General features: G+C 37.4%; 1 protein-coding gene across 1 annotated transcript in view; it reads right to left on the bottom strand.

The window, feature by feature from the left end:
• The window catches only part of LRRC7 (leucine rich repeat containing 7), a 621,984-nt gene that overhangs the window by 43,771 nt on the left and 550,398 nt on the right, over positions 1-27,815 (bottom strand). Inside the window, exon 24 of the mRNA XM_027971033.3 lies at positions 15,160-15,381. Coding sequence (XP_027826834.2) covers positions 15,160-15,381 — 222 coding nt within the window. The remainder of the gene's footprint in view (positions 1-15,159; positions 15,382-27,815) is intronic.

The raw sequence follows: 27,815 nt of genomic DNA, 5'->3' as shown, positions 1-27,815 counted from the left end.
TCAAGACAGTATGGTCCTGGCACAAAGACAGACATATAGATCAATGGAACAAAATAGAAAGCCCAGAGATAAATCCACACACATATGGACACCTTATCTTTGACAAAGGAGGCAAGAATATACAATGGAGTAAAGACAATCTCTTTAACAAGTGGTGCTGGGAAAACTGGTCAACCACTTGTAAAGGAATGAAACTAGATCACTTTCTAACACCGCACACAAAAATAAACTCAAAATGGATTAAAGATCTAAATGTAAGATCAGAAACTATAAAACTCCTAGAGGAGAACATAGGCAAAACACTCTCAGACATAAATCACAGCAAGATCCTCTATGATCCACCTCCCAGAATTCTGGAAATAAAAGCAAAAATAAACAAATGGGATCTAATTAAAATTAAAAGCTTCTGCACAACAAAGGAAAATATAAGCAAGGTGAAAAGACAGCCTTCTGAATGGGAGAAAATAATAGCAAATGAAGCAACTGACAAACAACTAATCTCAAAAATATACAAGCAACTTATGCAGCTCAATTCCAGAAAAATAAATGACCCAATCAAAAAATGGGCCAAAGAACTAAATAGACATTTCTCCAAAGAAGACATACGGATGGCTAACAAACACATGAAAAGATGCTCAACATCACTCATTATTAGAGAAATTCAAATCAAAACCACAGTGAGGTACCACTTCACACCAGTCAGAATGGCTGCGATCCAAAAATCTGCAAGCAATAAATGCTGGAGAGGGTGTGGAGAAAGGGAACCCTCCTACACTGTTGGTGGGAATGCAAACTAGTACAGCCACTATGGAGAACAGTGTGGAGATTCCTTAAAAATTGCAAATAGAACTACCTTATGACCCAGCAATCCCACTGCTGGGCATACACACCGAGGAAACCAGAATTGAAAGAGACACATGTACCCCAATGTTCATCGCAGCACTGTTTATAATAGCCAGGACATGGAAACAACCTAGATGTCCATCAGCAGATGAATGGATAAGAAAGCAGTGGTACATATACACAATGGAGTATTACTCAGCCATAAAAAAGAATTCATTTGAATCAGTTCTGATGAGATGGGTGAAACTGGAGCTGATTATACAGAGTGAAGTAAGCCAGAAAGAAAAACACCAATACAGTATACTAACACATATATATGGGATTTAGGAAGATGGCAATGACGACCCTGTATGCAAGACAGGGAAAGAGACACAGATGTGTATAACGGACTTTTGGACTCAGAGGGAGAGGGAGAGGGTGGGATGATTTGGGAGAATGCCATTCTAACATGTATACTATCATGTAAGAATTGAATCGCCAGTCTATGTCTGACGCAGGATGCAGCATGCTTGGGGCTGGTGCATGGGGATGACCCAGAGAGATGTTATGGGGAGGGAGGTGGGAGGGGGGTTCATGTTTGGGAACGCATGTAAGAATTAAAGATATTAAAAAATAATAATAATAAAAAAGAGACTGCACCAAAAAAAAAAAAAGAATAAAGGAAATTGTTGCACCTTGTGTGTTTATACATACGAACAACATGTGTGTGTTCATGCACATGCCTGGATGTATGTGAGGTGTAATTCAGGATTAGAGAGTTGCATTATAGAAAGATACCTGGTGATGCTGTAGTTTACTTGCTTACTGTGCTTTCTTCTAGAGACCATTCCCTTTCCTAGCAGTGTGTATTTGTGAAGCTTTCAGTGGATACCTGCTGTTTTTTCTGCTCAAGAGCCATTCATTCTTTGTCTGGCAGCTATCATCTCCAATTTTCTTTGAAAACCACCCACTTCATTATTCTTAGCCTCTATGCTTTCAGTGAATCATGTTATCTAGACCTAAAACAAAGCACTGTATCCCCTAAAAATATCATTTATTATAGGATGGGCAGGTAACCTGATCAAATAGGAGAAATGAGAAGCCTATTGGGATTTTCAGAAAAGAGAATCTTGCTCTAACTTGCTCGTTTTAAGTCTGAGAGGGTCTGAAGCTCTTGAGCTATTTTTCTACCAATAAAGAAATAAAAAAAGAGTGGCTAGTCCCTTCACTGTACAGCACAAACTAACCATTCTTTCTTGATTTCTTTATTGGCTCTTCTTCTGTTCATGACCTTTAAATGATAGAGTGATTCAGTGCTCAGACTTTGACCCTCTTCTCTTTTGTATCCATACTCACTTGGATGGCAGCATCGACTGAATGGATGAGTGAGCAAACTCTGGGAGATAGTGAAGAATAGGGAAGCCTGGAGTGCTGCAGTCCATGGGGTTGCAAAGAGTCAGACACAACTGAGTGACTGAAAAACAACACACACCTATGTGGTTTCATTCGGCTCCAGGATGGATGACTCCAAAATTTATTCATCTCTACCCCTGGCCTCTCCTCTGTACTTCAGATGTTTATATTCAATTACCCACTTGTTGATATCTCAATGTGAATGCCCAGTGAACTTCTGAAACTTGTTGATTAGTTGTCAGTTAAGTCGTGTCTGACTCTTTTTCAGTCCCATGGACTGTAGGCCACCAGGCTCTTCTGTCCTTGGTGGTTTACTTGTTAAGGCGTGTCTGACTCTTGTGACCCCAGGGACTGTAGCCTGCTGGGGCTCCTTTATCCATGGGATTCTTCAAGCAAGCATACTAGAGTGGGTTGCCATTTCCTTTTCCAGGGGCTCTTCCTGACCCAGGAATCAAACCCAGGTCTTCTGCATTGTAGGCAGTTTCTTTACTGACTGAGCTACAAGGAATTCTTTAACTTAGCATGGTCAAAAGAAACATTGTAAAGCAACTATACCCCCAAACAAGAACAAAGAAATCTGGCTCAGAGAATCCACTCTTGAGTGAAACATCTTAATGGAAAAAAAAAAAGGAAAGGCTAGTGTGGAAAGAGGAAAACAAGCAGAATAGTGATAGCCAAGTGAAGAAAATTTAAAGAAAGAGGTCAAGCCACATGCTGAGAGATGATGATGGGGATCTGACTATGGGACTTGACAGAGGTAGAGAGAATGTTTCGTGGTTGAAATTATATTTGCTGCTACTTTTACTTTTAGTACCTGGTGTTATGGGTTATTATATAACAGGGCTTGTGTGATAAATAATTCTATACAATTATATAAAATCTACATAAAACTCTGCATTTCCAGAATTTCTAAGAAGCCTAGGTAATAGGCTCAAAAATATAACAATTATAAAATACATAAATATGTAAGAACAGTTACTACTTTTGATCCTCTGTTTTCATATATTTTTTTCTGTTGTGAATTAGAGATGCAAGTCCAACTAAATTGCTCATTAAATCTTTGAAGAAACATCCTAATAGAAAGATTGATGAATAGGGGCTTTCCTGGTGGCTCAGGGGTAAAGAATCCAACTGCCAGTTCAGGAGACATTGACCCCTGATCTGGGAGGATATTGCATGTCTCAGAGAAATTAAGCCAGGGCACCACAACTATTGAGCTCCTGCTCTCGAGCCCAGGAACCACAGCTGCTGAGCCCACGGGCAGCCACTACTGAAGCCTGTGCTCTGCAACAGGAGAAACCACTGCAACGAGAAACCTGCGCACTGCGACTAGAGAGTAGTCTCTGCTCATCACAACAGAGAAAAACCCGCGCAGCAGTGAAGACCCAGCACAGCCAAAAACAGTAAATAAATAAAATGATTTTTTTTTAAAGAGAAATTGATGAATACAGTGCTTCTAGTAGCATTTTCTAGATTTTCAGGAAAAAAACTGCCAACTCTATATGTTTCTAGAAAACAGAAACTCATTTTTTTTAGTATGTAAATGAATTTAAAAGGTTATTCACTTCATTTCCTTCATTTTACCCTTAAGGAAACCAAGACCATACGTATATTTAGTGGAACACTGAGAGAGGCCTTCTGATTCCTACTACAGTGTTTACTGAATGCCACTGTCTATAATAACTGCATAAAATTCATAAGTCAATTTGTAGAATTTGTTGTGATGAGTTAGACATTATTTGTGTCGCACTATGATTTGTAATTTCAGAATTGCAGTACTAAGGTTACTGAAGAATAAAATTCTATGAGGAAAATATGAATTAATAGCTGTATTTTAAGTGGAGCAGGATGAGGTATGGGATGTCCCTGAAATCATTTTAGTAAATAATATACATTAAAACCATCTTAATATCTGTTTTCTATAACTTTTATTAAATTATTGCCTTTTAATTTAAAAATTCATAAATAAAACCCCAAAATATTTCCAAGTTTTTCTTCTTATATTAAACTATTAAGCATTCAGACTAATGGTTTTTTCTTCACTTGGTCCTGATAGATGAAAGCCTCAACTGGAAACCCTGTGAGCCCTTCAGGCAACTGATCAGAGTAAAGAAATGTCTGAAATCATGTCTTAGCCAATTGCTTCATGAATTATTATATGCTCCACATATTATTAAGTATTAAAAATTATTTCTTCTGGAGTACACTACAGCATCTCCTTCAGGGAGGGTTTCTGAGCTTTATTTTTTTTTTTGTCCTTGAATATGATGGATGGGAACTGCTTTGTATAACTTATCGAGCTTATTCTAATGTAATTCTAATGTAATGTTACAAGTCCTCTTTCAGGCACAAACTTTAGTTTGAATGTATACTCCTGGTAGGAGACAGCTCTGTGGCTCTGGCCATCCTGATGTATTAGGTTCATTAGCGGGTATGTCCTCTTTCTTGTCTGGGGCAGACAGAAACTCTAGAGTGTATTTTTTATATTTTTATTCTTCCATTGTGAGCTTACTCTTGACCCCTGTGTTTGGCCATAGTGCAGCAGGCTGTAGCTTATAATGTGGTACACTCATGAAATTGGATTTTAATTCTAGTTCTGCTTCTTCAAATCTTAGGCTTCTAGTCAATAAAACAGGAACTGCTCTATCCATCACATTATTGGTTAGATGAAATCAGTTAATATATGAAAGGATTTTGAAACATTTGAAGCATCAAGCTGTTTTTCCTTCCTATTTATGCTTTGGAGTCTATGTATTCTACATATACAAATATGCTTTGCCTTGGAAGGAAATGCAACCCACTCCAGTATTCTTGCCTGGAGAATTCCATGGACAGAGGAGCCTGGCAGGTTATAGTCCATGGGATCGCAAATAGTCAGACATAACTGTGTGACTAACACTTACTTACTTTACTTATACATTTGCAAAAGAGAAAACGTTTATTTCAGTTTCTTTTAAAAATATTCAACAAGTTATGTATGAATTGTGTATGCTTCTAAATAGTGTTAATAACAATACGTTATTCAGCTGGTACATTGTTGAGCTGTAGAATATCTCAAGTATGACTTCTCAGCCTTAGCTACACAATAGAATCACTTGCGGAGTTTCAAAAATTCCCATCACTCAGCTCACATTCAGACTAATGAAATCAGTTTCTTTGGGAATGAGGCCCGGACATTAGTGTTTTTCAAAGCTCCTGAACAACCTCCCTCCCTCTTTGTGACCCCATGGACTGTAGTCCACCAGGTTCCTCTGTCCATGGGATTCTCCAGGCAAGAATACTGGAGTGGGCTGCTATTCCCTTCTCCAGAGAATCTTCCCAATCCAGGGATCAAACCCAGGTTTCCAGCATGGCAGATTCTTTTATCATCTGAGCCACCAGGGAAGCCTAGAACTAGAACTAGCAATTCCACTCTGGGGCCTATATCCAGAAAAAATGAAAACACTAATTCAGAAAGACGCACGAACCGCTATCTTCACAGAAGCACTATTTACCATATCTAAGACTTGGAAATGACCCAAGTGCCCATCAACAGACAAATGAATAAAGAGGATGTAATACATATACACACAATATAAAAGGCCATATAAAAGGATAGAATTTTACTATTTACAACAAAATGAATGGGCTTAGAGGGCATTATGCTAAATGAAATAAGTGAGATAGATAAATACTGTAGGACATCACTGACATGCGGAATCTAAAAAATAATACAAATGAATATATATGCAACACAGAAATAGACTCATAGACATAGAAAACAAACTTGTGGTTACCAAACGGAAGAGGGGAGGGGGTAAAAATAAATTAAGGGTATGGGATTAATAGAAACAAACCATTATTTATAAAATAAATAAACAACAAGGATATATTATATAGTATGGGAAATCATAACTAATATCTTACAATAATTTATAATGAAATATAATCTGCAAAAAACTGAATCACTATGCTGTATACCTGAGACTAAAATAATATTGTTAATCAACTATATTTCAATAAAAAAGTTGAGAAGATTCTAAAGTACAGCTGAGGTTGAGAAAAACTGATATAAAGTATAATTTACTGAGAAGAGGATAAGGTAAATAGTCACTTGAACTGGGAAACAAAGGAAGGAGCTGAGAAAATGGATATGATGGCTAAGAATTTTCATGTGGAATGGGAAGGAGTCAAGTCTTCACTCTCTGGTTTTCTTCAACTCACTGTTTAATACAATTCTATGATTCTCTATTATATTTGTCAATAATCAAAATAGTTTATGCATTATAATCCCTTATTTTTTCTTTTTTAAAATCATTGTTTGTTGAAATAATTGCTTTACTATGTTGTGTAGTTTCTACCGTTCAGCAAAGTGGATCAGCCATGCATATACATATATCCCTTTCCTTTGGGATTTCCTTCCCATTCAGATCATCACAATGCATTAACAGAGTTCCCTGTGCTACAGAGTTGTTCTCATTAGCTCTTTATTTTATACATAGCATCAATAGTATATATGTATCAATTCCAATCTCCCAATTCCTTCCATCTTTCTTTTCCCTCTTGATATCTATTTATTTATTCTCTACCTCTGTGTCTTTATTTCTTCTTTGCAAATAAGGTCATCTGTATCATTTTTATAGATTCCAACCTAAATATTTATCAACAGAGGAATAGATAAAGATGTGTTACATATATACAATGGAATATTTACTACTCAGCCATAAAAAAGAGCAAAATTGGGTCATTTGTATAATCCCTTTTCTAAGTAGAGTTCCCTGATAATGAACTTCCAGTGACATGCACACGAGTTTGTTGAAGGTAATTTGTTAAAAAAGATATAATTATTATACATCAGATTTCTAGTTTATAAAAACTAATACCTTGAATCTGGATAGTACTTTATGCTTTAAAAATCACTTTCATATGTTTTTTTTTTTTAATTTTAGTTTTTTATTTTTTAAATTTTAAAATCTTTAATTCTTACATGCATTCCCAAACATGAACCCCCCTCCCACCTCCCTCCCCATAACATCTTTCTGGGTCATCCCCATGCACCAGCCCCAAGCATGCTGCATCCTGCGTCAGACATAGACTGGCGATTCAATTCACATGATAGTATACATGTTAGAATGTCATTCTCCCAAATCATCCCACCCTCTCCCTCTCCCTCTGAGTCCAAAAGTCCGTTATACACATCTGTGTCTCTTTCCCTGTCTTGCATACAGGGTCGTCATTGCTATCTTCCTAAATTCCATATATATGTGTTAGTATACTGTATTGGTGTTTTTCTTTCTGGCTTACTTCACTCTGTATAATCGGCTCTAGTTTCATCCATCTCATCAGAACTGATTCAAATGAATTCTTTTTAACAGCTGAGTAATACTCCATTGTGTATATGTACCACAGCTCTCATATGTTTTATGTTAATTATAGAGTTGAAAACAGACTTTCTACTTAATTTCTATGAAAAATGAATATGTAAAAATAAGTGTATTAAATTAGAATTCTTGGATATTTTGCCTTGTGTTATTGTGATGGGTAGTTTGAATGTTGAGATAGTTTCATCATTCAGGAGGAAAACCAAAGTTTACTAAGTGCTTCTTTAAGGTTAAAAAAAGTTAAGTGTGCTGGCTAGCTACAAATGACATTCATTTAAATCCATTCAATATCATTGGTGGTAGAATTTATTATGTATTTTCAGGGGTATATGGAACTCACTTTAATCATATTAGAACTCATTAGTTCTTTAGGCCACACTAAGGGATACAGAGGTAAATTTTTGTTGATAAGAAAACTTTCCATTTGTTGAGTATTTTTGCTTTTTAAAGCATTGGACATGTTCATGTGAGTTCCAGTCAGTGTCTATTCCATCTACATAAAGTAACAGGCAAATTTGACCTTGGAGTACAGATTGAAACAGGGAAAAGGCTAATAGAGTTCTGCCAAGAGAACGCACTGGTCATAGCAAAAACCCTCTTCCAACAACACAAGAGAAGACTCTACACATGGACATCACCAAATAGTCAACACCAAAATCAGACTGATTATATTCTTTGCAGCCAAAGATGGAGAAGCTCTATACAGTCGGCAAAAATAAGACCGGGAGCTGACTGTGGCTCAGATCATGAACTCCTTATTGCCAAATTCAGACTGAAACTGAAGAAAGTGGAGAAAACCATTAGACCATTCAGGTATGACCTAAATCAAATCCTTTAATTATACAGTGGAAGTGAGAAATAGAGTTAAGGGACTAGATCTGATAAACAGAATGCCTGATGAATTATGGATGGCTGTTCATGACATTGTACAGGAGACAGGAATCAAGACCACCCCCAAGAAAAAGAAATGCAAAAAAGCAAAATGGCTGTTTGAGGAGGCCATACAAATAACTGTGAAAAGAAGGGAAGCGAAAAGCAAAGGAGAAAAGGAAAGATATACCCAACTGAATGCAGAGTTCCAAAGAATAGCGAGGAGAGATAAGAAAGCCTTCCTCAGTGATCAATGCAAAGAAATAGAGGAAAACAATAGAATGGGAAAGACTAGAGACCTCTTCAAGAAAATTAGAGATACTAAGGGAACATTTCATGCAAAGATGGTCTCAATAAAGGACAGAAATGGTAGGGACTAAGAAGAGGTGGCGAGAATACATAGAACTGTACAAAAAAGATCTTCATGACCCAGATAATCACGATGATGTGATCACTCACCTAGAGCCAGACATCCTGGAATGTGAAGTCAAGTGGGCCTTAGAAAGCATCACTATGAACAAAGCTAGTGGAGGTGATGGAATTCCAGTTGAGCTAGTTAAAATCCTGAAAGATGATGCTGTGAAAGTGCTGCACTCAATATGCCAGCAAATTTGGAAAACTCAGCAGTGGCCACAGGACTGGAAAAGGTCAGTTTTCATTCCAATCCCAAAGAAACGCAATGCCAAAGAATGTTCAAACTACTGCACAATTGCACTCATCTCACATGCTAGTAAAGTAATGCTCAAAATTCTCCAAGCCAGGCTTAAGCAGTACGTGAACCATGAACTTCCAGATGTTCAAGCTGGTTTTAGAAAAGGCAGAGGAACCAAAGATCAAATTGCCAACATCTGCTGGATCATGGAAAAGCAAGAGAGTTCCAGAAAAACATCTATTTCTGCTTTATTGCCTATGCCAAAGCCTTTGACTGTGTGGATCACAAAAAACTGTGGAAAATTCTGAAAGAGATGGGAATACCAGAGCACCTGACCTGCCTTTAAGAAACCTGTATGCAGGTCAGGAAGCAACAGTTAGAACTGGACATGGATTAACAGACTGGTTCCAAATAGGAAAAGGAGTACATCAAGGCTATATATTGTCACCCTGCTTATTTAACTTATATGCAGAGTACATCATGAGAAACGCTGGGCTGGAGGAAGCAGAAGCTGGAATCAAGATTGCCAGGAGAAATATCAATAACCTCAGATATGCAGATGACACCACCCTTATGGCAGAAAGTGAAGAAGAACTAAAGAGCCTCTTGGTGAAAGTGAAAGAGGAGAGTGAAAAAGTTGGCTTAAAGCTCAACATTCAGAAAACTAAGATCATGGCATCCTGTCCCATCACTTCATGGCAAATAGACAGGGAAACAGTGGAAATAGTGGCTGACTTTATTTTTGGGGCTCCAAAAATCACTCCAGATGGTTATTGCAGTCATGAAATTAAAAGATGCTTCCTCCTTGGAAGGAAAGTTATGACCAACCCAGATAGCATATAAAAAGCAGAGACGTTACTTTGCTGACAAAAGTCCGTCTAGTCAAGGCTATGGTTTTTCCAGTAGTCATGTATGGATGTGAGAGTCGGATTATAAATAAAGCTGAGTGCAGAAGAATTGATGGTTTTGAACTGTGGTGTTGGAGAAGACTCTTGAGAGTCCCTTGGACTGCAAGGAGATCCAACCAGTCCATCCTAAAGGAGATCAGTCCTGGGTGTTCATTGGAAGGACTGATGTTGAAGCTGAAACTCCAATACTGTGGCCACCTGATGTGAAGAGCTGACTCATTGGAAAAGACCCTGATGCTGGGAAAGATTGAGGGCTGGAGGAGAAGGGGATAACAGAGGGTGAGATGCTTGGATGGCATCACCGACTCGATGGACGTGGGTTTCGGTGGACTCTAGGAGTTGGTGATGGACAGGTAGGCCTGGAGTGCTGCAGTTCATGGGGCCGTAAGAGTTGGACACGTCTGAGAGACTGAACAGAAAGCAGTTCTAAAACTTTGAACTGTAGTTGAAACAGGTTCAGTTAATATTATTTGACAGAAGGGGACACTAAGGCCACAGCACGTTTCTGATTCATATGGTTAATTTAATAGTAAAACTGGCACACAGAACTTGGGTTCTGGGTTAGACAGCCTTGGGTTAAAATTTCAGCTTGGCCAATTATACCTCTCACATATTATTTTCTTTGTGCCTTGGTCTTCATTTATAAAAAGTAAGTAAGATTATTGTGCACACTAAGTACAAGAGGATATGCAAGCAGGACAAGCTATATAATTAGTGTGGCCTGATGCAAAATGAAAACATGAGGCTCCTTGTTTAATGATTATTAAGAATTACAAGTTGGTGATAGCAGAGCATTAAACCAAGTGCAGGGCCCGTCCAAGTGCAGGTGCAGCTGTACAGATCACACATCCTGAAGCCAGGCCTGTGTGCAAGGTACCTGGTATATATAGCACAGATACACTACATGTAATATAAATAGCATAGTAGATACTTAATATATGACAACTATTGTCCCTTCTTTTCCTATTTTCATTCAGACTTCTCTTCCCTGAATTAAAAAAAATGTAGATTCGTTGTAATTGGTTCTGACATTTATACCTATAGCATTCCAATAAGTGATTACTTTTTTTAAAAGTTTTAATTTATTAATTTATTTATGGCTGTGCTGGGTCTACGTTGTTTTGTGTGGGCTTTCTCTAGTTGTGGCTAGCAGGGTCATTCTCCATTGCAGAGGCTTCTCTTGGGCGGCAGTGGCTCTAGTTGTGTGGGCTTCAGGAGTTGTGCCTCACAGGCTTAGATGCTCTGCAGCATGAGGAATCTTCCCAGACCAGGGATCAGATCCATGTCCCCTGCATTGGCAGGTGGATGATTATTGAGAATTATAATCTTAATGAAGAATTATAATTAAGCATTATCCACTGCTCCACCAGGGATATCCTAAGTGATTATTTTGTAAAAGTAAAAATCTCCAAACTTTCATAGAAATTACTGTGCTTTATTATGCTATACCTAGCAGATCTATTGGAGAAGGCAATGGCACCCCACTCCAGTACTCTTGCCTGGAAAATCCCATGGACGGAGGAGCCTGGTAGGCTGCAGTCCATGGGGTCACTAAGAGTCGGGCACGACTGAGCGACTTCACTTTCACTTTTCACTTTCATGCATTGGAGACAGAAATGGCAACCCACTCCAGTGTTCTTGCCTGGAGAATTCCAGAGACAGAGGAGCTTAGTGGGCTGCCATCTATGGGGTCGCATAGAGTCGGACACGACTGAAGCGACTTAGCAGCAGCAGCAGCAGCAGCATATCTATTGGTACTATGTTTATGATGTCTCCTTGCACTTAAAAATTGTGAATGACTTAGGTTTTTTCCATGCAGTACTTGATCAAATTTTACACTGTTGCTGTAATCATTTAAGAAAACTGTTTTACTGGTCTTTTTAATGCACCACTAAAAATGTCTTATGAAGATACAGGATTTTGATTTATATGTCTAAAGCCTATATTAGAAATTGTCAGTTACTTCCTGGGTCTTTGCACTTCAATCATTGCTCTATAATTTTCATGTGAAACTATACAGATCTTAGATGTTTTAAATATTCTCCTCCATTTTTTCTTGCTAAATATGGAAAACGTCTTGCTTTTAACGCATACACACATTTATTAGAGAGGTCCGAGTTTTCAAAATTAAAGTGACTTAGGAATGTAAAAAAATACATAAAGTATTTTTATTATGAGAGTGAATTATATAATCTCCTCAGCCTCTTTTTGTTTGTTTTCTATCTGTATAGGGAGGTTGGTACTGATAATCATTAAGCAACATCTAGTATTTTAATCCTTAAAATCTTGTATTTCTATTTCTTTTGTTTCCAATTTCTTTAGTGCCAAACTTATTTGGCATGTGCATGCATATGTGTAAAATTGTATCATTTGACTGTCCCCAAAACTTTTTGAATGTTGTTGGTGGGTGGTAATGTTCTCATTTCATAAGGAGAAAAACAGAACCTCATGAAAGAGTTAAAGACTTGGTCAGAGTCACACACTTTAAAAAAGGTACCATTAAACTCAAACTCCAAATTCTGAGACCTATTCCTAGTATTCTAGCATTTGTTGAATGCTATAGCGCAGGAGTCCCCAGCCCCTGGGCCATGGACTGGTACTGCCCGTGGCCTGTTGGGAGCTGGGCTACACAGCAGCAGGTGAGTGGCAGGTGAACGAGTGAAGCTTCATCTGTATTTTCAACCACTACCTGCTGCTCACATTTCCACCTGAGCTCCATCTCCTGTCAGATCAGCTTTGGCATTAGATTCTCACAGGAGTGTGAACTCTACTGTGCTCAAATCATCCCCAAACCATCCCCCCTCCCAGGTCTGTGGAAAAATTGTCTTCCATGAAACCAATCCCTGGTGCCAAAAAGATTGGGGACCCCTTGTTGTAGAGCTAAACGAAGAAGTGGAGAGGTTAGAAAAAGACAGATATGAAAGAAAGCAGTGTAGCAGTTGGTGATGTACTGGGAAATGTTTAAGAGCTGGCTGGGAGAAGGTGAGGCCCCTGGTTTGTAGTGTTTGTTGATTTCCCTAGTGTAATTATCTTCACAATTTCAATTTATCAGTGTGATGTCACCGAAGGTGGAGTTGGGAAGAGATGCACATTGTAATGAGCCAGGATGTCTATGTGTCAGCCTGCCACTGGTAGTGGATAATTATTAGTCTGAGTCATAAAAAAATGTTCTGAGAAACTGTCTCTGGGTTTGTAACTCAGGGAAAGGGGGAGCATTGTTTGGGGACTAGTACTATTTGTTTAAAGTGTCCTTAGACTTCCTCATGTTCACTCCAGTTTTTATCTCAGCATTCCAAACCATTTCAGCCTGAAACCAAGGCAGAAAAAAACCCGGGGATTTTAAAAGTAATTACACTTAAGTACTTTCCTTAATGTAAACACTGAATGTTTAAGTTTTCACCTCCCAGATTGAAAGATACCTCATGTTTTTAGAGCTGCAAAACACTTGCAATGACTATAAATGCATTCTCTATGATGTTTTAAATTTAATAAGTATGTGAATTAAAACTTAGTAATACTCTCATTAAGTCAAGCTATACAATTTATGTATTTTTGGAGTAATAATGCTAAAAGGCCTTTAAATTAGAGTGTTCAGAATAACCGCATGCTAATACTAACCCTTGGAGAAGGAGATGGCAATCCATCCCAGTATTCTTGCCTGAAAAATTCCATGGACAGAGGAGCCTGGTGTCCATTGAGTTGCAAAAGAGTCAGACAGGACTTAGCAAATAAACAACAAATAACAATACTAACCCTATCACTAAAAGTAGGTGAAACAGAGGGTATTGATCTCAGTGGATTTAAATGCGCTGATTCTGGGAGAAAGAACTTTTGTAATAACTTATTTTATTAATTATGCCTGCTAACAACAGGAATAATTAAATCAGAGAATTAGATTGAAGTTATGATATTTGTAGTGAAGAGGATATGAACAATTTTTAACCTAAGATGCCTGTGGTAAAGCATAATTTAAAACTTTATTAACTTTTAAAAATCTCTAGAGAATTAAAAACCTCAACTCATTACCTGATTAAAGACATCTGTCTGCTTTATTTTACCTTAAATCTAACACTTGGCCTAGATCAAAGCAAGATAGGAAGAAAATTATCATAAAAAACCCGTGATTCTGAGAATGATTAATATATAATCTCAGGTTCAAGAAGGGTATTAGGAAACACAGGAGATTTCTAGAGCAGCTGGGATCCAAATAATAAATGACTCTTAATAGCATAAAGGAAAAAGCTAGAGAATGAAGATAATCTTATTTGATATGTTTAGAAAATGAGAAGGGTGATTTGTGAAGCTTTGAGTAAGCAATAATAAAGTGAAACCTTTACAAACCATATTAAGGGGTTAGTGAAGTCAGTAGGAGCTTTGCCTTATTATCTGCAGAATGAAATAAGGGAAATTAATTTTCTGAGAGTATTAAGATCTTGTTGTCTTACTTTCTAAGCTTAATATGACTCAAAAGATGAGAGCCTATTCAATATTCTAGCCTTAAGGAAGAAAAAAAGATTTTACAATAGAAAACCAAATCCTAATTTTAGGTAGGTCAGAAGAGCACCAATTTTTTTTTTTTTTTTACTACATGGTATTTATCAATAGCTTTTGGAGCATTTCAGGAATGTTTCCCTCCTAACTGCTTTATCATTTTGATCATAGCAAAGATTTATCTCTGTGTTATTCAACAATTAGAAGATAAAACTTAAAAAAAAATCCCACAAATAGAAGGGAATATACAGTTTACTTTATACACTGTTAATTTCACCAAAGGCCTTGTATTTACACCTAATTCACTGAAGCACTTCGGAACATTCAAAAGCTGTGCTGAAAAGCTAAATCAGAGTTGAGAATAGGTAGAAAAAGGTGCAGGATAAACCAGAAAAACTATCCCAAGTCATCAATTTTTCTCTATGTGAAATGGGCATTTTAATCAACCATCAATTACTATATGTTGTAGATCTTAACCACTGAAAATGACAGTAAAATTGCAACAAAGAGGGCTTCAATCCATTCAACATGGTGACGCATTAACATGTCTCATGCTACATTAATGAGGGAAGGCAAACCATGGACTGCTGGGACTTATCCAAACATTTCCTAAAAATTCATCAGTTATAAGAACTCCTCTCACCTGCTCTGGATATCCATCCATACTCCTTTGCCCTTTAGTTTGAATTAAGCACCGTCCAGGCTGAGGTCCCCGAGTGGCCTGTGAAGAGGGGATCTGAATAGGCAATGGTGACTGAAATTGCTGGATGGTCACTTTGTTAATGTTTCCCTCGTATGGCTGCTGCTCCCGACTACGATGCTGAAGGCTTTGGGAGCCCATCAAGGTCTGGATGTGGCTGCCTGCCTGTGGAGAAGATAATCTGTCAGAAGATTTGTGGTGTTGAAAGGATGTGATTAAAGTGGGAGGGGGGGGAAGCACAGAATAAGTATAGTGGCATCATTTGGGCTTTCAGCCATGGCTGGAAAAGATAATGAAAAAACAGTAAGGGTCTGCCTACTGTGGTCTGTGAAAATGTTAATATCAGAGCAAGGTCACATTAAATACATTCGTAGTCATCTGATAGCTTATCAAAGGTGATTTTAACCCCCATTTTAAAGGAACAATGTTCAGTCTGAAAAATTTCAAGAAGAAAAGGTCAGAACTTAAAAAATAAAGAGGTGAACCATCTGGCATTTCACTTTGAACAATAGCAGGGAGAGGAATGTAATATGTGAAACATTGGGGGAAATGATAGAAACTAATTCCTAATTCTGAAGCAAAAGAGTTGAATTCCATATTTGTCTTCATGCCACACATATGTATAGGAAGCTTGTTTTGGTGAGTACAATTGATATTTATTAATTTTCTCTTATTAAACCAAGAATACTTTTTTGGGAATTTTAAAATTCCATTAAAATTAATCATGTGAAATTCTTGTGTCTAGCCTGTAGAGGCACTAGTTATGCAAGTGAAGTGAAAGACGCTCAGTCCTGTCAATTTTTGTGACCCCATGGACCAAACAGTCCATGGAATTCTCCAGGCCAGAATACCGGAGTGGGTAGCTGTTTCCTTCTCCAGGGGATCTTCCCAACCCAGGGACTGAACCAAGGTCTCCTGCATTGCAGGTGGATTCTTTACCAGCTGAGCCACAAGGGAAGCCCAGCTATGCAAAGGTCTTTAAAATGAGCTCTGCATGCAGATCTTGATGTGAGCTTTCAGAGACTCATCAGTACCCCATTTAAAGCAACAGCAATCATTTATCAATCCATGTACGGTTGCTTCCCGGTAGCTCAGCTGGTAAAGAATCCACCTGCAATTCAGGAGACCCCAGTTCGATTCTTGGGTTGGAAAGATCCACTGGAGGAGGGATAGGTTACCCACTCCAGTATTCTTGGGCTTCCCTGGTGTCTTAGCTGGTAAAGAATCTGCCTGAAAAATGCGGGAGTCCTGGTTAGATCCCTGGGTTGGGAAGATCCCCTGGAGATGGGAATGGCTACCCACTCCAGTCTTGTGGCCTGGAGAATTCCATGGACTGTATATATAGGCCTTGGGGTCGCAAAGAGTCAGACACGACTGAGCAACTTTAACAAGTCTAGTTTGCTAGAGGAGAGTTGCTAAAGGGCATGGGAAAGTTTGGTCTCCAATCTTTACATGAAACAATATCTAATCCAGTTCTTTGTTCACTCCATTTTCTCACCTTCATTCTAGCATGGGTTTCTTGAGTCATTCTGGCTGACATCTTTTCTTCTAAGGAGGTAGTTCTGTTTGTGAGTTGATAACCAGAACATGCCTTTTATTTATTTATTGATTGATTTGGCTGTACCAGGCATCTTGTGGGGACCTTAGTTCCCCAAGCAGGGATCGAACCCATGCCCTTTGCAATGGAAGGGCAGAGTCCTAACCACTAGACCATCAGGGAAGTCCCCTAGAACATGCCTTTTAAAATTAAGTATGGTTTAATGTGGAGGTCTAACTTGGGAAATGAATGCTCATCCTTAATACTTTTAAAACTATATTTTAATATTGTGCTTGGTACTACACCATCATTATGAAAGGATCTGAGGGATTACGTTCTGAATTCATTGTCTTTCTTATTGATGTTTTAAGTGTAGGCAATTTGGAATTTAAAAGTAAATTTCACCTAAGAATTCATTAGTTATGAAAGTTGGTGAATTTTCCTGACTAATCAAGATTTTTGATTACTATGAAAAAGTCAGATTGGAGGAACAAGGAAAATGTATTTAACAAGTATTCAAGGAAAAGATGACTTCATTACTTTAAGGTTCTTACAGAAGAGCAACATAGGGATATAAGGAGATGACAGTGATCATTGGAAAATCATTTGGAGAGGGAAGGCATGTTGTTTGATTTCAAACAACAGGTATTTCAGCTAAGAAAATATTAAAAATTACTATTTGGCAATATGTAAGGCAAAGTAAAAAATCATTTGATTACATTTTAGATATCCAATTGATTGTCTTATCATGTACAAAATTTTTTTTACATTCAAAAACAGTAAAGATATTTCAGTCACAAGAAATTGGAGGAAAAGATGCAAAAAGAAGTTCAGGCACAATATCAAACACAGCACAATATCAAAACAATTATCATACCAATACTGTCTAATGTAACCAGGGATCACAAAACTATGACATCATAAGCACAACTAAGATAAAGTCATAATAGGCAAATGTGTATTTCTCTAATATATCTATTTCCTTCTCAGAAATCTAAATGAAAGATGTCACAACTTTCTCAGCCATTCTAGAAGACTGAACACACTTTTGGTCAAGTATTCCCTTTTTGCAAATTCCATTCTCTCATACCTCCATGGAATTTCATGTTCTCTTGTTAGGTAGGAGAGGAAAACCATGATAAGCCCAGAATCACATTTTGAGCTACTGTACTCTGAATGAATTCACTGGCCTGCTGAGTTACTTAGAGGAAATAGTTTCCTGGACTTAGAGAAGCTGGGGGTACAGGCTGACTAAGACTGACTGGCTTGACTACTAAACAATCAATTGACTTTATATCCTCTTCTTGTCTCCATAGATGCAGTATTCATGGGTCTTCAGTTAGTGCTTGAGCCAATGGAAAAGAGGAAGACTGGCTGTTTAATTGAAAGTGACAGCCCCCCAAATTTAGAGGGGTCCAGAACATAGCTCGAGTCCCATAACCATAATTCACATGAGATAATCAATAATGACTGCTTAGCCACAATTTCATTGATTAGAATATTCTGATAATGGTCTACTCAAGGGTAAAAAACTGTATGCTATAGTTTTAAAATGTATTATATTATAGCCTTTAAAATTATTTTTATGCATGGTGGATTCATGTTGATGTATGGCAAAACCAATACAATATTGTAAAGCAATTAACCTCCAATTAAAATAAATAAATTTATATTAAAAATAATTTTTATGGCTTATTTTTTCCTTCTGATAGGAAAGTTTGAGCTTTAATTATGCTTTGATTTGAAACCTTTCAGGGCATGCTTAACATCTTTAATAACTGGCACTGTAATTTATATTTAATAAACAATGGCTACCATCCAAACACTAAGTGCCAGACAGTGTGCTAAAACTTATGTTATACATATTATCTCCTTTAACCCTTACAATAGTATTAAGGGACTAATTATTTTTAGCTGTTATTATTTAATTTTACTGAGGAGGAAACTATGGCTTGGAGAAGTTAAGTAACTCTCCCAAGTAATTTGCACAACTGGGAAACTGGATGGACCAGGATTTGAACCAAGGCTGTCTGACAATCAGAGTTCATGTTCTTAAATGCAAAATTATAGTGCAACAACCATTTCCCCCAAATTGTCTCTCTCCCTCCAACAGCTGAACTATGAAATGAAAAGGAACCACAAAAAGAAACAAAAGTATCAGGTTATTGAGGAAGGGTATATAAAATTTCTTTAGCAGTCCTTTAATTTGCTAAAGAGCCATTCCTACTTTTTGAATTAGGTCTATTATCTAGTTTTAGATCTTATGTATGTGACTTAGAACTTTATACTTAAGCAAACAGGAGGATGCTCTGTGTATTTAGCAATCTTCTCATGATTATAAAATAATAATGCTCATGTTCTCAGATGGCTTGGCAAACATAAAGTGGGCATGGAAAGAACATTCTGTAAAATGATTCTGCTCACATCAGCAGCAGTTCTTTCACCCTCTGTTGGGGCTACAGGGTGCAATAAATGGGGATGGGCAATGACAGCTATAGAAAGCAAAGAATTAACACTAAATTTTATGTGAAGTTAACCAAACATAAATGACACAAGACATCTAATGGAACAATTATGGTGTGGAGGGACTATAAGGAGGAAGTTATTTTGGCTGGCACAGAGGCTTGAGAAAGTAATGAGGATGCTCATGAAGAAGTATAAAGGACTGACGAAAATGTAGAAAATGTCAAGAGCCTGGATTTGTTCAAGTAGAGGGTTAGCTATGAGAACATTGACTCATACTGAAGGAGAATTTGAACATGAAGTTTTCTATAAAGGTTGAGTTGCACATTTTGAATGATAAAAAGAAATAGAGAAGCTTTGACATTTGTTTTGAACTTTCAAAGGGAGGTTGAACAGAATAACATGTATTTGAGGAGAATAGTATGGAGTATGATGTTTTCAAGTTGACCCAAAAACACTGTCAAGGTTTACAGAGAAAAACTCCAAACATCCCAAGGAAATATTTTTGTCAAAGCCACAGGAAAAAAAAATGTGATTCGATACCAAATGGCACTATTCATATACAATTTATCGCACAGCTCGTTATTCTGTGGAAATTTGAAATGTTTGGGGGGTTTTGTATGATATAAAATAGATGATATTTTTTCACTACATCAAGTTGTGATTCACACTATTTTCTTAGAAAAGACTGACAAGTGTATTACTCAATTTGGCTATCTGTTTTACTACTTATCTTGGCTCTTGGACCACTTGTAATTACTTCCAAAAATTAAACACAGCCTCAAAGGACGACAATTTATGCCACTGAGAATACTCAAATGGATACATTCATTTTCTAAAATTGAGTTCAAAAGAGTTATAAAGATAGTTGGGAGCAATGTCAACAACACAGAAACATCTACAAGGAATAATTAAGTAACTGATTTCAAGGAAACAGCAGTACTCATTTAAATGAGTTGGTTTCAATAATTTTGTAAAACAACAACAAAACAGTTCTATCAGTTACAATCTACAACATATACTCTGCAGTACCTTTTTTTTTTTTAACAGATAGGGTTCAGTGTCAGAAATCAGGACAGTAGGATTTCTGCTTCAAGTAGATAGAGTAGACATACTTTTCCCTATTCCCTCCATTAAGAACAATGAAAAACACTGGATGTTATAAATAAACAAATATAGGAAAACTCTGGAACGTAGACTGAAGAGGCTAAGGACCAAGTAACAACATGGTAGTAAATTTCTCAGGTTTTATTTTTGTGTCATATATCCCAGACTAGAAGTTCAAAAAGTGGACATCCCCCAAATGCCAACCAGGATAGATGAGGAAAGCCCCAACAAAAGCCTAGTCTCTCTAGCCAAAGGACAAAGAAAAAAGGGCATCTTAGCAAGACAGAAAACTTTTAGATAACAATTGCTCTATTATAGCCAAACACCATGGAAAGGACTGTGGTCCCACCATGACAATGCCAGCAAAGACCAAGTGGGAAGAGGAGATGTCTACCCTTATAAGGCTTTAACAAGGCACAACACTTCTGCTGGGGTGGTGTCAGAGAAGGCCAAGTAAGGCGTCAGTGAATGCATCCCCACTGGCCAGTAGTAAGCCACTTGCCACCCAGTGGTGTCAGTGGAGACCACACAAGGAGCATGGACTCACACCCCAACCCAGCAGTAATGAGGCACTCTACCTTCGGATTAGGGTGGTTAGAGAGGTCTTAGGAGACAGTCAGGATATCATCCATGGCTTAAGTACAATGGGGCTACTCCCACTTAGGTATCAGTGGAGACATTCTGGGAGCCGGAACTTTAATCCCCTAACAAAAATGAGGAGACTTTGCCTCAAGTGTCACTGGATTCTAAATGAAAAAATTGGACTTGTACCCCAGCTTGGCCAAAATGAGGCAACTGGAGTGGTGTCAGAGAAGACCAGCTGCAACAGATGATTTAAATATAATTCAGAGTTTTGTAACATAGTGTGAAAATATCTAGGTTTTAACCATACCAAGAACAAGGAAGATCTCAAACAATGGGGAAAAAAAAACCAATAGATGCTAACACTGAGATGACAGAAATTAGAACTAGCTGAAAAGATTTTTAAGGTGACAGTAAAAAAATGCTTCAGTGGTTAACTACATACATGCTTGAAACAGAACAGAAACCCACCAAAGGAATATAATATCTTAGTAAAGAAACAGAAGATGTAAAGAAGAAACACATGGAAATTTCACAGTTAGAAAACATAATAACTGAAAAGCTCCGTGTATGGGCTTAATATCGGAATGTAGAGAACAAAGAGGAAAAAAACAAAAAACAAAAAACAACTGAAAGGATGATAGAAATTATCCAGTCTGTAACAAAGAGAAAATGCACTGAGAAAACAAAAAATGAACAGAGTCCCAGAAACTCTGTTCAAAGGTTCCAACAGTAATATTGTCAAAACAGATGAGAAAGAAGTCAGGCTGAAAAATTAAAAGAAATAACAACAGAAAAATTCTGAAATTTGGCAAAATAAAAGTCCTATAGATTTAAGAAGCAGAGAGAAATCCCATACAGGGTAAACACAAAGAAATCAACGCACAGTCACATTATAATTAAAATTCTGAAAAGTAAAGAGAAAGAAAAACATCTCAAAAGCAGCTTGAGAAACATGACATTCTTACATATAGAGGAAAAACAATTTGAATTACACTGGATATCTCATCAAAGACCGTGGAGGACAGAAGAAGGTGCCACAATATTTTTCAAGTGCTGAAGAAAAAGAACTGTCAACTCAACATCCTATACTCCTGAAAAATATTCTTCAGCAATCAAAGAAAAACTGAAATATTCTCAGATGAGGAAAATGAGGAGAATTTGTCACCACTAATTTATCCTAAAAATAATGGTTAAAGGAATTTTCTAAACAAAAAAATGATAAAAGAAGAAACCTGGAACATTAAGAAAGGAAAAAGAACATGACAAGCAAATATATGGGTGAATAAAATGAGCTTTCTTTCTCTTCTTGAATTTTCAAAATTATGTTTGAGGATGAAGTAAAATTATGGCGCTATCTGAGGCGATACTAAATGTATGTAGAGGAAATATTTAAGACAATTATAAGTAGAGGAGGGTGAAGGGACATAAAAGAAGGCAAGGTTTCTTACCTACTTACTTGAGCTGCTAAGTGATGATGCTAATGGACTCTTGTAAGTTATGTTTACATAATGCAATACCAAGAACAGTCACTAAAAGAGCTACACAAAAAGGTATACTAAAAACACTGTAGATAAATCAAAATTAAATTCTAAAAAATATTCAAAAACTCAGAAAAAGCAGGAAAAAGGAAACAAAGAAGCACTAAAAGAGAACAAACAAAACAAAAACTTATTAAAACTTAAACCTTAATGTGTAAAATTAAACATTGATTAAATATGCAAATTAAAAGACAGATCTTGGAAGGGTAGATTAAAAAACATTGCTTAATTATATGCAGACTATAAGAAATAACTTCAAATATAATGACATAGGCAGGTAGATATTAAAAGGGTTGAAAGTAAATGTCATGCAAATATGAATTAATGGAAATGAGATATGGCTACATTAATACCAGATAAGGTATATTTCAGAACAAAGACCATACACTAGGAAAAGAGAGGAATCTTATGTGATGAAAGAAGAGTCAATCGACCAAGAAAACAAGCAACCCTAAATGTATACACAACAGAAAAAGAGGTGCAAAGGAGTAAAACAAAACTGATGAACTAAGAAAATAGACATTCATTATTGCTGGGAGAAATATCAATAACCTCAGATATGCAGACGACACCAACCTTATGGCAGAAAGTGAAGAAGAACTAAAGAGCCTCTTGATGAAAGTGAAAGAGGAGAGTGAAAAAGTTGGCTTAAAGCTCAGCATTCAGAAAACAAAGATCATGGCATCCGGTTCCATCACTTCATGGCAAATAGATGGAGAAACAGTGCAAACAATGGAAAACTTTATTTTTTTGGGCTCCGAAATCACTGCAGGTGGTGACTGTAGCCATGAAATTAAAAGATGCTTACTCCTTGGAAGAAAAGTTATGACCAACCTAGACAGCATATTAAAAAGCAGAGACATTACTTTGTCAACAAAGGTCCATCTAGTCAAAGCTATGGTTTTTCCAGTAATGTATGGATGTGAGAGTCGGACCATAAAGAAAGCTGAGCGCCAAAGAATTGATGCTTTTGAACTGTGGTGTTGGAGAAGACTCTTGAGAGTCCCTTGGATTGCAAGGAGATCCAACCAGTCCATCCTAAAGGAGATCAGTCCTGGGTGTTCATTGGAAAGATCAATGTTGAAGCTGAAACTCCAATACTTTGGCCACCTGATGCGAAGAGCTGACTCATTGAAAAAGATCCTGATGCTGGGAAAGATTGAGGGCAAGAAGAGAAGGGGATGACAGAGGATGAGATGGTTGGATGGCATCACTGACTCAATGGACATGAGTTTGGGTAAACTCTGGGAGTTGGTGATGGACAGGGAGGCCTGGCGTGCTGTAGTTCATGGGGTCACAAAGATTTGGACATGACTGAGTGACTGAACTTAACTCATTTTTACAGTTGGTGATTTCAACATGCTTCTCTCAACAACTGATTGAAGAACTAGACTGAAAATTATGAAGAAAAAGAAAAATTCAACAATACATCAACTAAGCAGATCTAATCATCACTTATAGAACATTCTACTTATTAGGAGCACAATACACATTCAAGTTCCCACAGTATATTCACTGAGATAGACTAGATATGATTTGGAAAACAAATTGCAACAAATTTAAAAGAGCTGAAATTACACAAAATGTTTTCTCCAATCACAATAAATCAAACTAGGAGTGAATGATAGAAAGATAAAAAGAAAATAATTAAACACTTGGGAGCTAAAAATATAGTTCTAAATAACTCATGGATCAAAGAAGAAGTCTCAGGGTAAATAAAATATTGAACTGAATGTAAATGAAAATTCATGAAACAAAGCTAAAGTGTATATACTAGAAAAGAAAACACCTTAAGTCAATAATTGAGATACTACCTCAATAGCTTAGAAAAATAGGAGTCTAATTAACCAAAGCAAGCAGAAGGAAATATTAAAAGTATAGAAATTAATGGAACTTAAAATTAACTACAAAATAAAATGGCTGTTTTTTAAAAGATCAATAAAATCGACATACATCTAGCAAGACTGAAAAAGAAGAAAAAAGACAAATTACCAAAATCAAGAATGAAGAGGATATCACGACAGACTGCAGATATCATGAGGATAATATGGTAACACTACAAATAACTCTACAAACAATTTGACAACTCATATGAAATGGGCCACTTCCTTTTTTTTTTAATGTCTACACTTAAAAGATTTTTTTAATTGGAGGCTAATTACTTTACGATATTGTGGTGGTTTTTGCCATATGTTCACATGAGTCAGCCATAGGTGTACATGTGTTCCCCATCCTCAACTTCCCTTTCTCTTCCCTCCTAATCCCATCCCTCAGGGTCATCCCACTTTCTTAAAAACACAAACTACCATAACTCACACAATATGGATTAGATAATTTGAATAGCTCTGAAACAATCAAGGTTGCTACTGCTGCTACTGCTGCTAAGTTGCTTCAGTGGTGTCTGACTCTATGCGACCCCATAGATGGCAGCCCACCAGGCTCCCCTGTCCCTGGGATTCTCTAGGCAAGAACACTGGAGTGGGTTGCCATTTCCTTCTCCAATGCATGAAAGTGAAAAGTGAAAGTGAAATTGCTCACTTGTGTCCGACTCTTCCATCTGTGGGATTTTCCAGGCAAGAGTACTGGAAAGCACTCTTAGCATGGGTAATTTAAATATATCCAGGAAAAAAATCTCTAGGCTTAGATCATTATACTGGATAATGTTATGTGATGAATCTTATTTATTCTATCAAATGTTTAATAAGAGTTAACAGTAATTCTATACATTATTTTCCAGATAATAGAATAGGAGGAAAAGCGTCCCATTTTATGAACAAAACCACAAAAGGACAGTACAAGCAAACAAAAAGCAGAAAGAAAAAAGAAAGGAAGAAAGAAAAAGAAAACTATAGACCAATATCCTTTAGAATACAGATGCAAAAAATCCGTAACAAAACAATGGCAAAATAGAATTCAGCAATATATAGAAAGAATTAAACATCATGACGAAGTGGGGTTTATTTGAATAATAAAAAGCTCGCTCAATATTTGAAAATCAACCAATGCACCATATTAATATCTACAGAAGAAAAATCATGTGATCATATCAAAGGAAGCAGAATAAGGTTATTGTGAAGATGAGTGTATTTATGTCAAGCACCTTAGTACCATGCCTAATATATACTGTAGATACTATTTCATGATTATGATAACCAAACTATCTTCTTATTTTATTTGTGTACAGCTAGGGGTAATTTCGATGTCAAAAATCTATGTTCTCCCATTTGGGTGTTAGAGGACAAACTTGTATAAAGTCATGGAAGGGAGCCCTGAAAGTTGAAAGAAAGGTGGCGGGAGGTTGTTTCTCTTGCCCTCGGGACATGGTAACAGTGCATTCTGCTGACACAATGCAATATTACGTGGAGGATTAAAATTTGCTGATCTTAAATTTTTAGAGTCGAATACTGGTGGTATACTCCAGTACTTCAAATGACAGATAAAAAGGTGAGGTGATAGGGCCTTTTCTTTCAGTTCATAAGCCTTAGGATGGCAGCTGACTGATATGGGCAGGCAGTCATTTGCGGCTTATTGAATCTCTATAAGCATATTCTTCTATGATTAAAGGTCAACTTACTAAACACAGCTCTGTAATTGGAAATTATTAATCACAATGAAAAAAAAGAGGATCCATAATAGTAAAAGTGATGAAATTAGAGCTAAGTCAACACTTTCCACCTAGAATTTGTTCTATGATGATGTTGAATTTTACATGTTCGAAATAAATAAATGAACAGAAGCATGTTAACAATAACAATAAAAGCTTATTTCACCCTTAAGATTTCTAGGAACCTATAGGTGCTGGACCTAACAGAATGGACCTAAGAGAAGCAGAAGATATTAAGAAGAGGTGGCAAGAATACACAGAAGAACTATACAAAAAGGTCTTCATGACCCAGATAATGATAATGGTGTGATCACTCACCTTGAGCCAGACATCTTGGAATGTGAAGTCAAGTGGGCCTTAGGAAGCATCACTACGAACAAAGCTAGTGGAGGTGATGGAATTCCAGTTGAGCTGTTTCAAATCCTGAAAGATGATGCTGTGAAAGTGCTGCACTCAATAGGTCAGCAAATTTGGAAAACTCAGCAGTGGCCACAGGACTGGAAAAGGTCAGTTTTCATTCCAATCCCAAAGAAAAGCAATGCCAAAGAATGTTCAAATTACTGCACAATTGCACTCATCTTACATGCTAGTAAAGTAATGCTCAAAGTTATCCATGCCAGGCTTCAGCAATACGTGAACTATGAACTTCCAGATGTTCAAGCTGGTTTTAGAAAAGGCAGAGGAACCAGAGATCAGATTGCCAACATCTGCTGGTTCATCGAAAAAGCAAGAGAGTTCCAGGAAAACATCTACTTCTGCTTTATTGACTATGGCAAAGCCTTTGACTGTGGATCACAATAAACTGTGGAAAATTCTGAACGAGATGGGAATACCAGACCACCTGACCTGCCTCTTAAGAAACCTGTATGCAGGTCGGAAGCAACAGTTAGAACTGGACATGAACAACAGACTGGTTCCAAATAGGAAAAGGAGTACGTCAAGGCTGTACATTGTCAGCCTTGTTTAACCTGCTTATTTAATTTATATGCAGAGTACTTCATGGGAAACACTGGGCTGGATAAAGCACAAGTTGGAATCAAGACTGCTGGGAGAAATATCAATAACCTCAGATATGCAGATGACACCACCCTTATGGCAGAAAGCAAAGAAGAACTAAAGAGCCTCTTGATGAAAGTGAAAGATGAGAGTGAAGAAGTTGGCTTAAAGCTCAACATTCAGAAACTAAGATCATGACATCTGGTCCCACCACTTCACGGCAAATAGATGGAGAAACAGTGCAAACAGTGGCAAACTTTATTTTTGGGGGCTCCAAAATCACTGCAGATGGTGACTGCTGCTGCTAAGTCACTTCAGTCGCATCTGACTCCGTGCGACCCCATAGACGGCAGACCACCAGGGTCCCCCGTCCCTGAGATTCTCCAGGCAAGAACACTGGAGTGGGTTGCCATTTCCTTCTCCAATGCATGAAAGTAAAAAGTGAAAGTGAAGTTGCTCAGTCATGTCTGACTGTTAGCGACCCCATGGACTGCAGCCTACCAGGCTCCTCTGTCCATGGGATTTTCCAGGCAAGAGTACTGGAGTGGGGTGCCATTGCCTTCTTCGGATGGTGACTGCAGCCATGAAATTAAAAGACGCTTACTCCTTGGAAAGAAAGTTATGACCAACCTAGACAGCATATAAAAAGCAGAGACATTACTTTGCTGTCAAAGGTCTGTCTAGTCAAGGTTATGGTTTTTCCAGTAGTCATGTGTGGATGTGAGAGTTGGACCATAAAGAAAGCTGAGGGCTGAAGAATTGATGCTTT

The sequence above is a fragment of the Ovis aries genome, chromosome 1 (genome assembly GCF_016772045.2).
Source record: "Ovis aries strain OAR_USU_Benz2616 breed Rambouillet chromosome 1, ARS-UI_Ramb_v3.0, whole genome shotgun sequence".
Classification (NCBI taxonomy): Eukaryota; Metazoa; Chordata; class Mammalia; order Artiodactyla; family Bovidae; genus Ovis; species Ovis aries.
This window is presented reverse-complemented; position numbering and strand designations above follow the sequence as displayed.